Below are 18,103 nucleotides of genomic sequence, written 5' to 3' on the forward strand. Positions count from 1 at the left end.
AAAGGTGTCCTGTTGTAGTTTTAAGATAAAACTGGTGGTGCCACCATTTATTATACAGTTTCCTGAAGTTAGACATGTCTTGCCTTTAAAAGAGGTCAAAATCTAAAAATAACTTAACCATGTCTTGTAAAATGAATATTTATATGCATACATTTATGGATTTTTTCCTGACCATAAATGGGCAAGGAACCATATGTGGTCACTCCACTGGCCTTACATTTCACTATAACAATGGACAAAAATATATACAAATAAGAAAAGTGAAAAAAGTATTGGAATATCCACCAATAATAGTCCAGAGCTTAAATTTTGAATGTCACAGCATTCCAATGAGTGACCGATAAAGCCTTTCTGAAACCACTTTTTAGTTTTGCAGAATGGCACACAATTTTAATGTGTCTATGTCTGCATCAAACCAGAGGACAAACCCTTATTTTTTAAAGCATTTGCAGGCGGTTATAAGACCTGCACATCCCCTGACCTAATTCTTCTGTACCCCTGTGATTCATTATAAAAGAAATGTCTACTGTAGAGATGTCTACATTTATTTCCCTTTTATCAGAGGGTAAGAGGATAGAGGATGATCACAAGCTTCTCTTCTGCTTTAGAAGAAGATTTAGGAAACAGCAGCAGCTTAACATCCTCTCTGCCCATCACTCGGTTGTATCAGAACACACACAAAAGGACCGCCCTGTGCTGCCTGGTGGAGGTGTTATCCCCTGCAGTGTCTTACCCCCCTGGCTCTGCTGCCCTTGATTTGACTCAGAGTGGGCACACAGACAGGTAGACAGACAGGTCTGGCGTAAAGCAGAAGAATGCTGATCGATTCCCTGCAGGGCCCTGCGGCACCTCGCTGGCAGGCTGGGAAGACGACGCCCTGAGGAGAACTATTTCACCAACTGTGCAGAAAGTATGTGAGCATGTGTGCCTATGTTTTCTCCGTGTGTGTATACACATCTTTAACTACTCTCTGGGTGGCTCGGCATCTGGGTGGGATGTGTTTTCTCCCAGTTTTGCTGCCGTAGGTGATCCTTATCTGTGCACGGCAGAAATCTAAAAAGTCTAAATTTGCTTCCTGCCTCCTGCTCGCTTTAAATAAAACAGCCTGAGTTTGTGCAAGTTTTTCTGTGTGCGCCTACAACCAGGACGGCTGTCAGAACCCCCCTTTGCAAACACACATAAAGAAAGTCACACACACATACCCTTGTCACCTTTTGCAAGTCACTCTAAATGCAAATGGAGGTGATCATCAGAGACAGGCCCGGCTGCTGGAGAGATGAGGTTGTCATTTAAGGGGAGTGTCGACGATGCTCTGAAATTACCAATTACACAGCTCGTCCATGCTGGTGTTTGCTTTACAACACAAGAAAGCCAGAAAAAGGGAGAAAACAGAAGATGTGAAGAGTACATAGAGAGAGTCATGATTTCTGAACATCCATTACTAGCATGTGTGTGATGATAAAGACTGTAAAACACTCCCTCAGACAACTGAACCCGGAGCGGAGCTCATGAGGCCTCATAAGCTCATAATGAGCACATTGTGAGTGCACATAATTATAATTAGAGCTGGATATAATATGATTCTCAGGATGAATCCTCCAAAGGGCAGCTGTAAAATTCTAATGTGCTGCACAGGTAATGCGTTTGTTATGCATCAGAGTACATAAGTGTGCATCGTTCCTATCACTTTCTCCATCAGAGTGCTGCAGGCAGATGCAAAAAGACACTTAAAATCAGTTTTAAAACAAAGGCATTTATTGCGAAAAATGCACTTGACATGAAAAAACAATCAAATCAGCCACGGGTCATCAGTACAAGACGATGTATAATGATCACATGGTAGAGTGCTGAGTGTTTTCAGCACAGAGCATGACTTCAATGGCACTAAAGGCCTATAAATATTCTGCACAATATAGAATTATATATATACTTTCTTTTTAATTTCTGTTCTCCCACTGTACTGCTTTATTCACTCAGTCCTGATGAGGTGTGAGCGTTCACGCCACATCTAACATTTTCATCAAGTTCCTTATTTATGTAAAGAGCTACATACAGAGGCCCCCTCCCCTCACACATTCAAACACACAAGTATCCATAGGAACAAATATGGCGACATCTAATTCAAGATGGCAGGGTGAGTGCTCAAACTTCCTGGAAGGACAAAAAGCCAGTGGACAGCAGTTTGATATCAAATCTGATGTTTTGAATTTTGTTGTGCACTGGTGAGTTTTATTTTGAATCTACCACTAACGTGGAGGCCTGTTTCTCTTTGTCAAGCTGCCACCATAATTTTTCAAGTGGTTTTGACATCCAGGAAGCTGAGACCAAAGACAAGCCTACATCACGTAAATAAACACAAACGCCATGAAAACATTTTGCAAAACTTGCAGTTCAAAATATTTAAAGTAAAGTGACCACTGTGCAGTGGTTTTTATTCCTGATGTCACGACTGTTGTAAACTCTGCTCCTCCTCACAGCATCAACCTCATTCAAATAATGATAAGACCATTAAATCGGATGATCTCAGACCAAAACGAGGACTTGTGCTTAAGTTTGACTCAGTAGAAATTAGAGTCCTCTGTTCAGTACAAATCAGACAAGAGACACTGCGCTCAGGGTTTGTGCAGAGCTGTTCTACGATCTGCTGGTTTTTGTCATGGAGTCAAACAGAACAGCATGGACAGAAAAACAAACAGCAGGCTCATCCGACAGAAACTAAATCACAGAGGAGATAATGATGGATTGATGTGCCTGATGCAGGTACTGTAGTGTGTGTGTGTGTTGGCATTTAGAGGCACACAAGTTTGACAGACAGCTTCTGAAGGCCAATGCAGATATTTGGGGACTGAATCCTCTATAACCATCTCCTGTCAGACGCTGACATTTCATTGTAAAACCTTTTCCTGGTAAACATTGAGATACTGAAATATTGCAGACTAAAACACTTCATTAAAGGAAAAAAAAAAGTCAAATTGTGTTACATGTGTCTAAGATAAAAAGAGAAAGCTGGTCATTTAAAGATCCCATTTGTGTGAAAATATCACAGTGACTGCTTTAAAGCCATTATTCGACTCTGGTATTCAAATCACCAATTTAGTCCCAGTCTTTTAAACATGTATTTCATGCTGAATTTCTGATTTATAGCCTCTTGTGACAGTGTTACCTGCTGGAGGAGAAAAGACAAACTGCAGATACACAGGACTAACCAAACTGCACTGCCAGCAGCAGGAAAATGACGCAGATCATGTGACCTACTACAGTGATGGTGTATCTGTGTGCTTAAGGAATTAGGGTAGGGTTTTCTTCAAAAAATATAATACAAGTACAAATGTCTTGATACATTCTGAAACCAAATGCCTCATAGTCAACCTTCTAAACTTGTATGAAAACAAGATCGAGGTGATCGTGCTTGAACTGTTGGACTTGGGTACTCCTGGGCTTTTTGCCTCTTATATTCACTCCTCTGTTAAGAGTCTTGGTGACCATTTTTTGACAGTGTTTTCTAATTTAATTGCTCCACTATTTACTCTGTCTCAAGGTCTGATATATAAAGCATTTCACCCTAATCCTCTCCAAGCACCACCATTCAAAGCGTGTAATCTTTATGTAGTTTGCTCTTGTTTAGTGTCTGACTGTAGAGATGAGCCTATAGAATTCCTCTCTGCAGAGCAGAGTGTCTCATTTCTACCAGGACAGTCTGGCTGCAGACTGTGCTTCTCTGATGGCGACTCTCACAGAGCATTCATCTGAGACGCTGTATATCCTAGAAAAGAAATGCATGCCAAAACATTCAAAGAAAATCCGATTAAACTTCCATTTCGGGTTAGGGAAAGGGTTAAGGTAACAACAAGGATACAAAAAGGTAGAAGTTAAAAACCTGAAATGTAAAACCTAATTAAAAGCTGAATAAACAGTCTGCTAACAGCTAAAAAGCTCATGCTCCATTAAAATATTCTAATGCAGCAAGCAAATTGTACATGGCTATGTTAGCTGTGTAAGCTACATAGATAACGTAGCCATGTAATGTAGCTAAAGCTATCTAATAAAGTAGCTACGCTATCTATGTAGCTAAATTAGCTTTAGCTACCTTTGCTAGAGCTAACTAAGCTTTAGTTAACAGTGCTACATTGCTTACATAGCTAAAGCTAAGCTTACACAGAAGATATGTAGGCTAAACTATCTACATTGCTACATTAGCTTTAACTACTTTTACTAAAGCTTTTGTTGCTAAATCCAACTTAGCTACATTGACTTATGTAGTAACACTAATAAATAGCTAGTATAGCTTTGTTTGCTATAGCTAAAGCTAACTATGCTAAAGCAAGCCAGCGTTTGTGTAAATAGAATAGACTGCTGATCTTTTTCTCTGGTTTATTTATCAAAGGTTTCTTAGTGTGTAATTGTTTAGAATGTGGTTATTACATGAATTTAATTATCAGACTTTGTCTAAATTAATTTAAAAAAAAATCTAGGCGCGCCGGTAGTCGGGTGGTTAAGGCGCATGCCATATACGCAGGCGACCCGGGTTCGAATCCAGCCCATGGCACTATTTCCTGCATGTCTCTCCCCGCTCTCTCCCCTGTTTCCGACTCTATCCACTGTCCTATCAAATAAAGGCAAAAAGGCCAAAAATAAATCTTAAAGAAAAAAAAAAAAAAAAAATCTACAACTGGAAATATGTTGAACTGGCAAATTCCGGAACTTCCTTTCTGAGACATACGGTGTCTCAAAGGAACGGTCTGTGAAAGTGGTCGTCAGAGATGGAAGGTCTGCAGCAGGACCCCACTCGAAAAACTCACTTTAACACACAACACTGCACAACTAGACATCCCAAATCAAGGGTGGAAGTTTTCAGTGTTACTTTGCTCCCTATATGGATTCCCTGCAGCTTTTGTTCCCTTTCTGGCAAGCCCCATGAGTAAAAACTGGATCTTAACCCGCTCTTCCCTATTATGTCCAGTACTAATGCTAGGCTAACACAGCTGGCTACAGCCTTACCTTACAATACAAAGAAGCAAAAAGGGATCAGACGATGTCAGCTCTGCATTAAAAGTGACATAACGTTCATAAATGTTGCCTTCATGTGAATGGCATGTGTCATGTCGGTTTTACACACATCCCTTCAAATAGTGTTACTGACATTTTAAAGCTCTTGTGAGGAGTTTTCAGTTATGATAGGACTGAATTTGACATTGATGCCTGTCTATGCCCTACAAAAGTGAACGTCACCATCTTCTTAAAGATTAACCACTATGATTTTAAATGATTAATGCATTTAACTGTTAAAAGAAAACAGAATGTGATCTATTTTATCTAAAAAAATCGTGTTTACACATGTTAAAGCCAAAATCAAATTAGCACTTTTGTAACACTTTAACAGAGAGCTCCACATAGGAGCTTTAAACTAAAACATAATAAAATGATTTCTAATTTAATTTTTGGCCTAAAACATCTATAATGTAAAGACTGCATCAGACCAGTCATAGGGGAAAACTGTGTGTCTGTCTCAAATAAATTCTGTTATGTGCTCGTTTTCTGCCAGTCTATGGAGAGCACTGTGCAAGTCTCACATCTGCATGTTTCTTCTGCAGTCACATCATGGGGGAATAAGACATTTAATTTTAAAGCTGTGCCATTTTCTTGATCCTGGGAAATCCTTTGTGGATTCTATGTTAAAATGAGAATACTTTGCAGTATTTTCCACACTGATTTTATTTTTTGTTGCAGTAAACTAGGGAGACTCATGTGCTTTGATAATGACAGACTCCCCTTGTTAGGGCCCAGTCAGATCAATGCTTTATACTTGTGTGCTAAGCCAAGGAGAAAGCCTCATCTGAGTGCACATAACCAGTGTCATTTGTGCTTGACTGTGGCTCAGTTTAAGAACAAGGGAAAGAAAAAACATAGAAACAATTAACCGATACAATACTGCTGGCCTCTCACACATACACACATTAGTATATCCATACATAAACATATTAACTCTCCGAGCTTCACTGTGCTTCTATCACCAGAAAGAAGGATAAAAGGTAGATGGTTGTGGGTGGATGTAAACTAGAAAAGCCTGGATCCACACGCAGGACGTAGAGATTCACAAAGCAGACGGATGCTAGCACTCACTGAAGCCGGACAAAAATACCCAATAATGCCGACAAGATGAGAGGAAAAGTTGAAATGTTGGCAGTTGTGTGGTGAAAAACATGTCTCTGCCTTCTGACCTCACAACATTTTTCCATGCACAATGAATCTGCACACATTTAGTTACAAAATATTGCTGCAGTTAGACCGGAGAGAAGGCTGTTCAAGAGGAGATACTGTTAGCAATATTTATATCAGAATGTGTGCCTTTCCTATTGGAAAATTCCCATGACTAACTGCATTGATACTTTATGTTGATTGGTTTAGAATTACCAACACACCAAGAGGTTTGCACCTGCTCAGAGAAAAAGCATGTTTGAAACAGAACAATCTGACAAGTAGCAATAGAAATCCCTTTTGTTAAATAAATAATGATGTAAAATACTGTATAAGTCGGTATACTGGCAGGTTGTATCAAATATTACCAAGTGCATTCTTTGTCTCTAAAATCCTACAGAAAATCAAAAACAACTTTGTCCATACAAATCAGTTGTTTTAAGAGTTTTGGCATAATTTTCTGTTTCTACCTACATTCAGAAGGCCAGTTTCTTCACTTCCTTCCCGCTCTGTGGGACTATAAAGGACAACTTTAAGTTAAAAAACTGCTGTATAAATTTCAGTAAGATATATAAATAGAAATATTAATCACCTAATTCAATTTTCCTGTGAAAGATCATCACAGCATGACTAGTTTGGGACAACACAAACATCTATTTAACATATAAAAAACATAATAATGCTACATGCACTGTTATTAACACACACTGGGTTTAGAAACACATGTGCTTGTTGTCACAAACTAGACGCAGAGATGTGCTTACAATAATCCCGGAGCGTAACACTTCCTGCACCACCTGCTCATAAATCTTCACTTTTCAAACCAAGAAAGCACCCGAGTCAAGGTTCTGAGGTCTCAGTGGAAAGCAGAGCTGATGCTTTTTGTGCGAGTGTTTGCTGGTGGATGATGCTGAGGAGGAGAGCTGGGAGGCAGGTTTGTCTTTCTGTGCTCTTTGAGCCTCGAGAGTAAAACGAGTCTGATGAAGCTCATCCTAGCAGAAAAGCTGCCCTGCTTCTTGTGTGGCTGGTCAAAGCTGGGGCTAACTTTCCTAAGTTGTTGTATATGTGTGTTTGTGTGTATGAGAACTACTTGGACTGATATTGGATTCTGATGAAAGTTGCTATAATTGTTTTATTTCAGTATTCACTCGGCTTTTATTGAATTTTTTCATATCTTAATTCCAGTGTTTCTTGTTTATTCTGAGAATAAACTTATAAAAAAAAGACATTATTATCATTATGTTGTCTGAAAACTGAATCAATCCAGATATATATTACTCTAGGAAACCAATGTCAGTCCATGTATGTAGCTGTAAAGTGTATGTATGTGGGAATTAAGTGTCAAGAACAGTGTGTGCTCTTATTTCAACTTTTCCAGCTCAGAAGCTCTCGACGAAGCTGCTGGGAAACAGGCCGGTCTGTCCTGTCCTCTGCAGGGTGCCTTTGTACCAGCCGTCGTCCCTCTTCTTATGGACAAATACCACGTCACCCTCCCGCAGCTCAATCTCTGCCTCGCTCTGGGGTGGGTAGGGAACCACCACACGATACCTGCCACATGCAGAGATAGTTAAAACACGTAAGCATTAAACCTGGGAACAAGGCCGCCAATAATAATAAGGGCAGATCTTTATGGGGCCTGGCCGAATCGGGGCCTATGTTGAGCAAAATCATGGCCCGTCTGTGGGCAAGCCCCCCTGTGAAGGCCGTTTTTCGGTTCAGAAAACACATTTTATATATGCTTCATTTTTGTTCTCTCACCTTGTCTACTCCATTTGTCATTTCCTTTCTCTGCTCTTACCTGAAAGCTTTCCATCAAACCTTGACAAAGTATTCTGAAAGTCATTTAATGTTTTATATTTGAAGTCACAGGTAATGTAGACATTACATCCTGAACAAATCACAGTCAGACTGCTTCCACTCAGCCTTGATAAGTTGTAGACTTTCAATTTGCGAAAGTACTAGACAGACAAGATTGGTTCTCTCTATGAGTGTTTCTCTCTCCTGAGACATAGTACTGTGTACGGCTTGGTCTGATAACCAGCACTCCCAGTATGCCAGCCTGCTGCCCTAAGAAGTACACATGCTTCTAGTACATGCTTCCTTACTACTCAATGTTACTTTGTGTGTGTTTGTATGTGGCGCTCACCTCTCTCTGGATAGGGGTTTAGGTTCAGGCCGGAGAACCATCAGAGGGTTCCCAATACGTGTTGGTGGAGGCGACAAGGGAAAGTTGGTGTCCAGAGAACCGGACTTCCTGTGCAGAGGCTCCAGCCCGATGGCTCCCGCCATCTCGCTCTCGATTGGACAGGAGCCTGCTCGTCCCTGGGACGCCATGGGACAGGAACCTGAGCGGGCGTGGAGGTGAGGGTGGTGAGGATGGTTAGGGTCATTGGCCACAGGGCAGTGACCAGCCATTGAAGGGTCATGGGTGGGTGGGGAAGAGGGGGGTGAACGGGGTTTCTTCTTGGCTGCCGCCCCTGACAGTAGCTTTAATAAACCCGCTGCTTTTCTCTCCTTCTGAAAACAGACAGAGGCAGTGGAGAGGGTGAGGAGAAGGGGGAAGGAGAAAGTGAAGGGCCCAGAGAGGGGGAGGAAAACAATAAAAGATATGCTGGTGAGATGTGAAGAAAGATGAGATATGGGACTATCTTGAAAAGCGACAAGACAAATTAAAGTGGAGGTTGTGTAAACAACACAGCTTCAGAATATTGAATTTTTCTTCTTTATACAAGAAATATCTAAAGAATGACTACTCCATCTACAGAATAACCAAAAACTCTTTTATGAAACAAACAGAAAAGAATGTTCCTGTTTACTCTATATGAAACGTAGAATACAACAAGTAATAAAAGAATGTTTTTTTCATATGGGAGCAAGAGAACAACAAGGTGAGATTTTTTCCATTAAACTTTTCTTTTTTTAAATAAACATTTTCTTGTATAGCTTTGGAGGGGCACTGGGGAGCTGTCAAACACTCACTTTAAATGATCAAATTTAAAATCAAACACAGGAAATTTGTGTTTGGCGAATTATTATTGATGGAAAGCCTGTCTATTTCCCTATTAAATGGTGCCACATTTGTAAGAAACATGCATTTATAGGATGAGCAGCAGAGCTGCTAGTGGCAACCCAACATCTCCACAGTCTGGGACCGACCAAGATGCCAACACTCGCCCCACAGAGCAGAGTTCATCAGGGACTACCTCCAGAAATTGGGTGTGGAGAGGACGGACTGATCTGCCAGCAGTTCTGACCTCGACCCTGTGAGGGGTTTTGTCAGAGTGACCAACACAATCACATTGGCTGATTTGCGAAAATTGCTGGTTAAAAAATGGGATGTCATCCCACAGCAGTGTGTGACCAGGCTGCTGACCAGCATGAGGAGGAGGTGCCAGGCTGTTGTGGCTGTGTATGGTTCTTCCACGTGCGACTGGAGCTCCTGTTGGTTAAATGAATGAATCATTAAATTGCCGATCTGTTTTGTTTTTTCAGACTTCAATCAGCCAATCCACCAAACACCAAACAAGTCAATGGCACAATACGCTGTTTGGCATTGGCAGAGAAAATTTGGCAATCTTTAATGGGCACAACCCACATACTCAGCTCTGCTGCTCATCCCACAAATGTATGTTCCTTATCAATGTTGCACCATTTAAAATTAAAAGTAAAAAGGCTCTACAATGGTAAAAGATCTATCGCCAAGAAGCATTGTTACAACAAAAAATCTACTTAAATCTACCAAACACAAATTTTCTTAATTTTGGTGCTAAGTTTATAAGGTCTACACTGCTCTAATGTCTGCATGCTCAGTGTGGTGCTGTAGCCACTAGATGGTTAGCTCAGCTTAGTAACATGCTATCATCACACATGCTGCCGAGCAGAACACTTGGGTCTTAGTTGACCATCAAAATTAATAATGAAAAAAAAAAAACACTTGCAGAGTACTTGCAGATTCTTCTGTCTGGGAGGACTCAAAGAAGAATGGTCAAATAGGAGCTCATAGTATGAATGTCTGCTCATCACAATGTGCAGAGTGGTTAGTAACGATCCTTCAAACTGAATACACCTGCAGTCCCCGTGTTTGTCCCCTGAATAAACTATTGATTACTCTGAGAGTGTTTCTAAACGCCACCTGTAAGGCCACAAGCACCACTTTTTCGATTTCTGCTTTATAATACAAGCTCTGCACAATACCTCCTATTCAGAGGGACCCTTTGATTCCAGGAGGACAAAACAGCTTTGTGGTGTGTGCTGCTTGGCATGATTTTACAGTCATGAAGACGTGGATCAATACTGAGCATGACCAAGCATAATTTCTTTCTTTCTTATTTCTTTGCATTGGTATCTGCTCTGTCTCTGTCTCATTCATCTGTTTGCATGATACGTGGGCTGATGGACCAAGCAATGTTTTTTCTTTTACATTCATTTTCTATGTAAACACTGTCTTTGCATGGCTGTGATGGACAGTTGTCATAGCAACTGCAAGGGGCCACATACATAAAAGCTTAAAAAACACACAAAATTGAAACTCTGAATGCACCCTGTGCTGTTCTTAAATAAATTGATTTTGTATGCATGGTGACTTAAAAGAGAGAGGAAAGCAACAGAAGATACAGCTAAAAAGAGTAAACAGTTGCAAAGAATCACAGAAAAGTAAAAGCACGTTTCATCTGTTTCAAGCAAGTCATATCTTCCGCTACTTTCCTCTTGTATTTTCTTTGTGTGAAAGACTTTCAAGAATACAATTAGATACATTTTTCACCACTGAACACACAAAACAGAACTATCAATGTTTTCAGTGTTAATATAACTGTTGAGTCAGAGTGTTTGGATGTGTCTCAGATGTTTTTTATATGTGTTAACGTGTGTGCAGATGTTGCGTGCCACACAGTGATCACTGCTGGGATTCCTTTGCTCATGTTTCTGGTGGATTACTGTTGGTTTTATGTCAAACACTTCTGCACCATGAGTGAAGTTATCCACAAGTTGGTCATTTCCTGACTGTGGAAGGAGATGGTCTACAGCAGTGCTCATCCAGTGGTGACCTGAGAGCCACATTAGGCCCCCAGAAGTTTAATAAATTCAGAAAATGTGAGGAGAAAAAATATGCAGTGGTATTTAGATTATCTTTTTATAACCCCAACAGCTATTAAAACAGCCCGAAAACAATTGAATTGGAACAATTTCATCAGGAATGACTCAGTGTTTGATATGTTTTACATTAATCAACTTATCAGCCGTTATTAAACATGATTCATAATTACCACAAACGAACCCGCTATTCTAAATAAAAACTGATGTTTTTTGCATCAACATTCAACTTCAAGGTCTTTTAGAGTGCAATATCTCTGCATATGTATCAACACCAAAGACCTGTTTCCTGCACAGATTTTTCACCAATCAAAACACATCATGTTAGTATCAAACCTCATCATTAGCAGCCCAACAGGCTAGACAATTGTGGCTAAAATATCTCAATAGCTCCCTTGAGGCTTACTGCAATACAGGTGATCTCAGTGCTAAATGCTAAAAATTGCATACATTTCAAGGAAAATAAAAATATTTGACAATAACTTGTTTGTTGGACCAAAATGTTCATATTAGTCCCTTTGAAAGTCAGGCCCCCAAAGTGTTCTACATTTGCCTCTTTCAGGGTTTTCACACACTTTCAACAATCAAATTTAAGACTTTAAGGACCTTTTTTAATGCCTGAGCTGATAAAATATTAGATTTCTTTGTATGGCAGATGGTCATAAATGAAAGGCATGTGATTTTCCTTGGTACACTGGTTTGAATTATCCAGTTTAATAGTTTAATGCAGGACTAAGAGATGTCTTGGTCATAAACACCCAAATTTGACAATTTCAGGCACATTCAGTTCCTCTTTTACTATCCTATCAATACAGATATTTACCATAACACACACAACGAGCATATACTCAAAAAAGAATGATTAAAATCAAATACATCTAGGTAGAAAACAAATATTGGATAAGGACACATCTAAGTCAATGTACCATCTAAAACACCATTCACTCACAAAAGGCCTTGAATTTAAAGTCAAATGTAACACCCTTTAAGACTTTTTGAGGATCAGCAGAAACTCTGCTCTTTGCTAGATGCCTTACTTTGCCAAAGTTGTTCAATGCGAGGTTGTGTACGTCTGTGACGTATGAAAAGTGCTTCACACTGCAAATAATTCACATTATCAATACCTCAAATTTACCCCTGAACTAAAAAGAAATAACACAATATTGTGCTAAAAGTACATTTCAATGTTTCAAAACAACAATGTGAGTGTTAAAAATTAACACTTCAAAAGAGTTAAAATATGAACACTTTCCAAAGTGTTAATTTACCTCTCAAAAGTGTGGATACATGTACACTCTCAGTGTAAATTTAACACCAGTGGTTTTGCTATGTGCCCTTCTCTGCCTCTGATTGGCTATACTGATATTCTTACCCAACCAATCATGAAGGCTGTAGCTCAGTAGAGTCAATCGTCTTTCAATCAGAAAGTCATGGGTTGCATCCCTTGCTCCATCAGTCACATTGACACTTTGCTCCCACTGCTGCATCAGTAGTGTGTGAATATGTATGAATGGGATTATCTACTACTGATGGCCACTCTACACAGCAGCCTCTGCCATCATGTGCAGTGAGTGGGTATAAATGGGTAGGTGTGATTTGTGATGTAAAAGTGCTTTGAGTAGTCAAATGACAAGAACAACTCTACACAAACTCCAGTCCATTTACCATTTTACAAGTACAGCCAAACAGAACAACATGGATTACACTTCCTCCATCGTAGAAAAAAAATTGCAGCATCCCACTGCAGATTTTAAAGTAAGTATAGTCCTAGTACTACCTGTGTTTACCCTGTACAACACTGCTGAATGTAGTGCTATAAATGTTATTGAGGAACAAAAAACCCTACACCTCAACAAAGTACTAAATATGAGAAAAACTGTTAGGACATCTCTATGTGATCGTTCAATTCCCTGAATTCACTCTCAGAGTAAATGATGGATGTATAGATGTACAGGCCATTAAAATATCTTCCCCAACACAGAGCTTATCTCTGGATAATTACCACAATACGTGAAATTCATATTTTCTTTAAACTCTTAGATCTACCTCTTTCTTTATCACTTGTGTTTCTGCTGACAGCCAGAGCTGCTGACTTGCCCCTGTGGTAGGTAGACCCGGCTGTCACACCAAATATGCAAGCCTTTGCAGATGGCTCAGTAATACTGCCGACTACAGCAGCAGGCTCCGAGTAAACCTGCTCAAGCTCCACGGCTGCTTTAAGAACAAAAGTTGTCAGGAAACATGGAGCTGATCAAAGTAAGGATCTGACAGGGAAACAACCAGACCTCGGTGAGATGGGTAACACAACACTGAAGGAAGTTTTCCCAACAAGAAGGCCTGGTACATCTTCTACTGCAGTGTGTAATATAAATATTTAGATCAATTAACACATTATGTTTTCATTTATTGAACAGCTACAGAGAAAACAACCAAAGTTAAAGCGAAAGAATACATACATTTCCCTCCAAAAGTATCAGAACAGTCAGGCCAATTCCTTTATTTTTGCTCTACACTGAAAACATTTGGGTTTGACTTTAAAAGATGAGTATGAGACAATAGATCATTTCAGCTTTTATTTCCAGGTATTTACATCTGAATTTAATACACCACTTAGAAGATAGCTTTATTGTAACAGAACACCAAATTTTAGGTGAGCAAAAATATTAGAAAAGGAGGAAGTGGAAATAGATTAAAGTGAATAAGACTTCATATTTAGTTGAAAAACATTTGCTTGCATTATCTGCATCAAACCTGTGTCCCACACTGACATCATCAAACTTTAGCATCCTTCTTTTGTGATGCTTTTCCAGGCTTTCACCACTGCCCCTTTCAGTTGTTGTTTGTTTTTGGGGATTTCTCCCTTCAGTCTCCTCTTTAGCAAGTAAAATGCATGCTCTATAGGGTTTAGGTCTGGAGATTGATTTGGCCAGTCTAAAACCATCCACTTCCTGCCCATGATGAACTCCTGTGTTGTTTTGGCAGTGTGTTTTGGGTCATTATCTTGCTGCATGATGAAGGATCTCCCAATCAGTTGCATCTTTCTTTAAATTGTCAGACAAAATGTTTCTGTAGATTTCTGAGTTAATTTCTGCTACCATCCTATGTTACATCATCAATGAAGATTAATGATCCTGTCCCAGAAGAAGCCATACAAGCCCAAGCCATGACATTACCTCCACTGTGTTTCACAGATAAGCTTGTATGTTTGGGATCATGAGCAGAATCGTTCTTTCTCCAAACTTTAGCATTTCCATCACTTTAGTAAAGGTTCATTCAGTCCATAAAACTTTGTCCCAGAATTTTTTGAGGCTTGTCTCTGTACTTTTTTGGAAAATTCCAACCTGGCCTTCCTGGTTCTTCTTGCTAATGAATGGTTAGCATCTTCTGGTGTAGCCTCTGTACTTTTGTTCATGATGTCTTCTGTGAACAGTAGATGGTGATACCTTCACTCCTGCCCTCTGGAGGTTGTTGCTGATGTCACTAACCGTTGTTTCAGGGTCTTTTTTACAGCTCTCACAATGATTCTGTCGTCAACTGATGCTGTTTTCCTTGGTTTATCCTTTCGACATCTGCTACTTAATACACCAGTGGTTTCTTTCTTTTTCTAGACATTCCTAATGGTTGTACTGGCTATGGCAAATGTTTGTGAAATGGCTCTGATTGATTTTACATCTTCTCTCAGCTTCACAATCGCTTGTTTTTTACTCATAGACAACTCTCTGGTTTTCATGTTGGTTATACCTCTAACTATAAATGCAGTCTGCACAAGCAAAACCCAAAACTGAAAGTGAGCGTAGACATCCAGCGCTATTAATTGTATGAATAATCAATGTAATAGGACACACCTGGGCAACAAAACACACCTGTCAGTCACATGTTCCAATACTTTTGCTCACATGAAAAATGTGTGGGTTCAAACAAAAGGTGCTGTCTTATAAGTTGTTGATCAGATCCAGATGTAAATAACTGGAAATAAGAGCTGAAATGTTGATCTCTTGTCTCATATTCATCTTTTGATGTCAAACCAAAATGTTTTTAGTCTACAGCAAAAATAAAAGAATTGGCCTCACTGTTACAATACTTTTGGAGGGGACTGTATATTATGAAAAGTTTGTTTTAGTCTGATAACATGTCAGAAAGCTAGACTACTTAATTCAAAAAAATATTGGGGAATTTCAAGCCAAATGATTTACCTCAGAGAGTAATGGGAACGAGTAAGCACACAGCTTAGGACACATTACACAGTTCAGTCAATCTCTGAACCTGTAATGACCAAGTTCATACATGCTAATATCTACACAAAAAAGTGACACGACAGTGTTGTAATATGTGATAATACTTTGACTCAAATAAAGACCCAATAACAATACATAGCCCTAATGACATTTGTTAGCATACATGTGGTGCAGTTCAGAGAAAAAGTGCTTACAAAACAAGGTCTTATAAAACACACTGACTCAGCAGACACACTATAGAAAACAAACATCCATAGTAATCTAAATAGCACTAATTTAGAGAAACACATCCCCCATACACAAATTCTTCATTGTTTCTCACAGGATGAAAGCATGTGAAGCCTTTTTGTTAAAGTTTTCCCCCAAAACAGAAAACATAAATCTGACAATGCTCTTGAATTCTACGCACACACAATAAACGTTCTACTTTGTCTTGTCCTGTCATGCAGATAAAGCTTGTTTGAATTTTAATCAAGGAGAGGAAGGAGAAGAAAACAATGATGAATAGAAGTGGAGAAACTTTTATGATGGGAGAGACAGAGAATGAGGACGGGAAAGGATATGAAGAGGGAGAGAGGTAAAGCTGAGGGCAGACACAAAGACAGCAAAGATGTAGAGACAGGGAAATATTGTGTGTGGGGACAGAGAGAACAGAAAGATGGAGATGACAGAGGGAAGAAGGAAGGTGGGACTGAAAGCGGCAGAAAAAGTGAATAATCACTCCCTCTCTTCTTTCGTCTGTGGGCTTTAAGGCTTAATCTGCCTCCTGTGAGTGTGTATGCTTGTCTCTCCATATGTGTGCCTATATGCAAGAAGATATCACAAGGATGTTTTTATTTTTTCAACCACAAGATGGCACCATTCGCTGACTTTTTGTTCTGAAATGCCAGTTAGGTTTGACTTGTCACAACAGGAGTGCCTTGCTCTGCAGCACACAGGCAGAAATGAAAAACTGAGCTCAGTTGTTTTTCTTCTTCTCTGTTACAAACATGCTGATTACTTTAAAATGCATATGAATTTTTGTATCAAAGTTATGAAATTGTTTGTGAAGCAAAAATATAACAAAAATGGCATTCACAATTTGGAAGAATTCAGAAGCAGAAATAAGCTCAGGATAAAAGCAGGTTGTGAACCTGACCTTTTAAAATGCTCAGGGTGAGAACAAAGATGCTTGGGACACCAGTTTCTGTCCACCCATTTGGGTAATTACTCTCATTTACTCACCCACGCTCTGAACTCTGGATGCTTTTAAGATAAACAATGCGAATGAAATAAAAGAAGAAGAAAATTCTTTGGGTAAAACTGGGACAAAACCTGGTACACTATGGCTTCAGCATAATTTACAGCAAATCAAAAGTAAAGTAAAAGGTCATATTTGCAATAGAGGAAGGCAGAAAACAGAATAGCAAATATCGAGTCAAAATGCATCAATATTAAAACCTTTACTCCCCCTTTTTCAAACTGTACAGCCATGCAATCCTGCCAGTATTTCTGACAGCTGTTGAGCTGACAGTTGCCCTGCACTGCACTTCCTGGAAACAGTCTAAAAACACATCTCATTGTCCAACATGATATGTGTCCGCAGTACTGACAGTGTGACAGTGTGTTGAGTAGAGATTACACTTACTGTGTGTGCCAGACAGATATCTTCGCTGCTCCATCACTTCCCCTGTAACGAAGACTGACTGTGCAGCACCATCACCACCCTGACTCCAAACCTGCAGTATCTGCCCTGCTAAACTAGGAATGTGGATCCAACTTCTGGATACACTTAAGGATTTATATGGTGATACTGACTGTTACTGATAACATGAAGATATTCACCTTTAAAACTGGTATTTATTTAAGCTTACCTTCATAATTCAGTATTTTCATCAGAGATGCATGGACTGTGACAATCAGGCTTAATTCCGATAATGAAGCTAAGTCCAAGTCCGGTCAGGAAGACTTTAGTCTGCATGCTGGTTTAACGGTTCATTTCTGCTCTTTTTCATGTACTCCTCCATGCATGCTCACTCAGTGTCATGTAGTCATCAAACCTATCCAATAGGTTTCCACTCCCTCACTGTTAGCCTATCACATTACTGCATCACATTTAAATAAGGCTTTCTTCTCCACCAGTTCATTCATGACATGGTTGCAGGTGACCCTCCACCTCCTCATTGCTGCCAAGCCTATAAGATATCATCAGCCATCAGCCTGTCACAGTGTAGTTGGCCTCCTCACTCCATGATCCTCAGATGACATCTTCAGACATCATCTCTTCAACCCCTGTCTTCACAGTTGATCAAATTTCATCTAATTAGCCTCATATGGCATCTTCACAACACCTCCACCACCAGCGTCTAGACTCTACAGCGGCAAAGATCTTGCAGCCGCTCAGGGCAGTCACCCTGCGATCACGCTATGCTCTAGTAGAGTTCTAGTAGATTCTGACAATAATTCAATACCACATCTATGTGAAACAAACACAATTCGATGTCAGGTCTATATAAAAGATCTAAGTTAAATGATCTTTTAAGTTACCTCTACAGGCTGGCTCAGACTACACTTCGTTTTGGTTGTTCAGGGCACCATGTCAA

The 18,103-nt window shown here is 39.7% G+C and overlaps 1 protein-coding gene across 2 annotated transcripts in view; it reads right to left on the bottom strand.

Moving 5' to 3' along the window:
* Positions 1 to 1,785: 1,785 nt before the first annotated feature.
* The window catches only part of LOC121522627 (E3 ubiquitin-protein ligase SH3RF3-like), a 180,707-nt gene continuing 164,389 nt past the window's right edge, over positions 1,786 to 18,103 (bottom strand). For both annotated transcript variants that reach the window (XM_041807176.1, XM_041807177.1), the window contains 2 exons: positions 8,342 to 8,712; positions 1,786 to 7,743 (listed from right to left, as the gene is read on the bottom strand). In XM_041807176.1, the coding sequence (XP_041663110.1) occupies positions 7,575 to 7,743; positions 8,342 to 8,712 (540 nt within the window). In that variant the 3' untranslated portion in view covers positions 1,786 to 7,574. The remainder of the gene's footprint in view (positions 7,744 to 8,341; positions 8,713 to 18,103) is intronic.

The sequence above is a fragment of the Cheilinus undulatus genome, linkage group 15, assembly GCF_018320785.1.
Source record: "Cheilinus undulatus linkage group 15, ASM1832078v1, whole genome shotgun sequence".
In the NCBI taxonomy this organism is placed as follows: domain Eukaryota; kingdom Metazoa; phylum Chordata; class Actinopteri; order Labriformes; family Labridae; genus Cheilinus; species Cheilinus undulatus.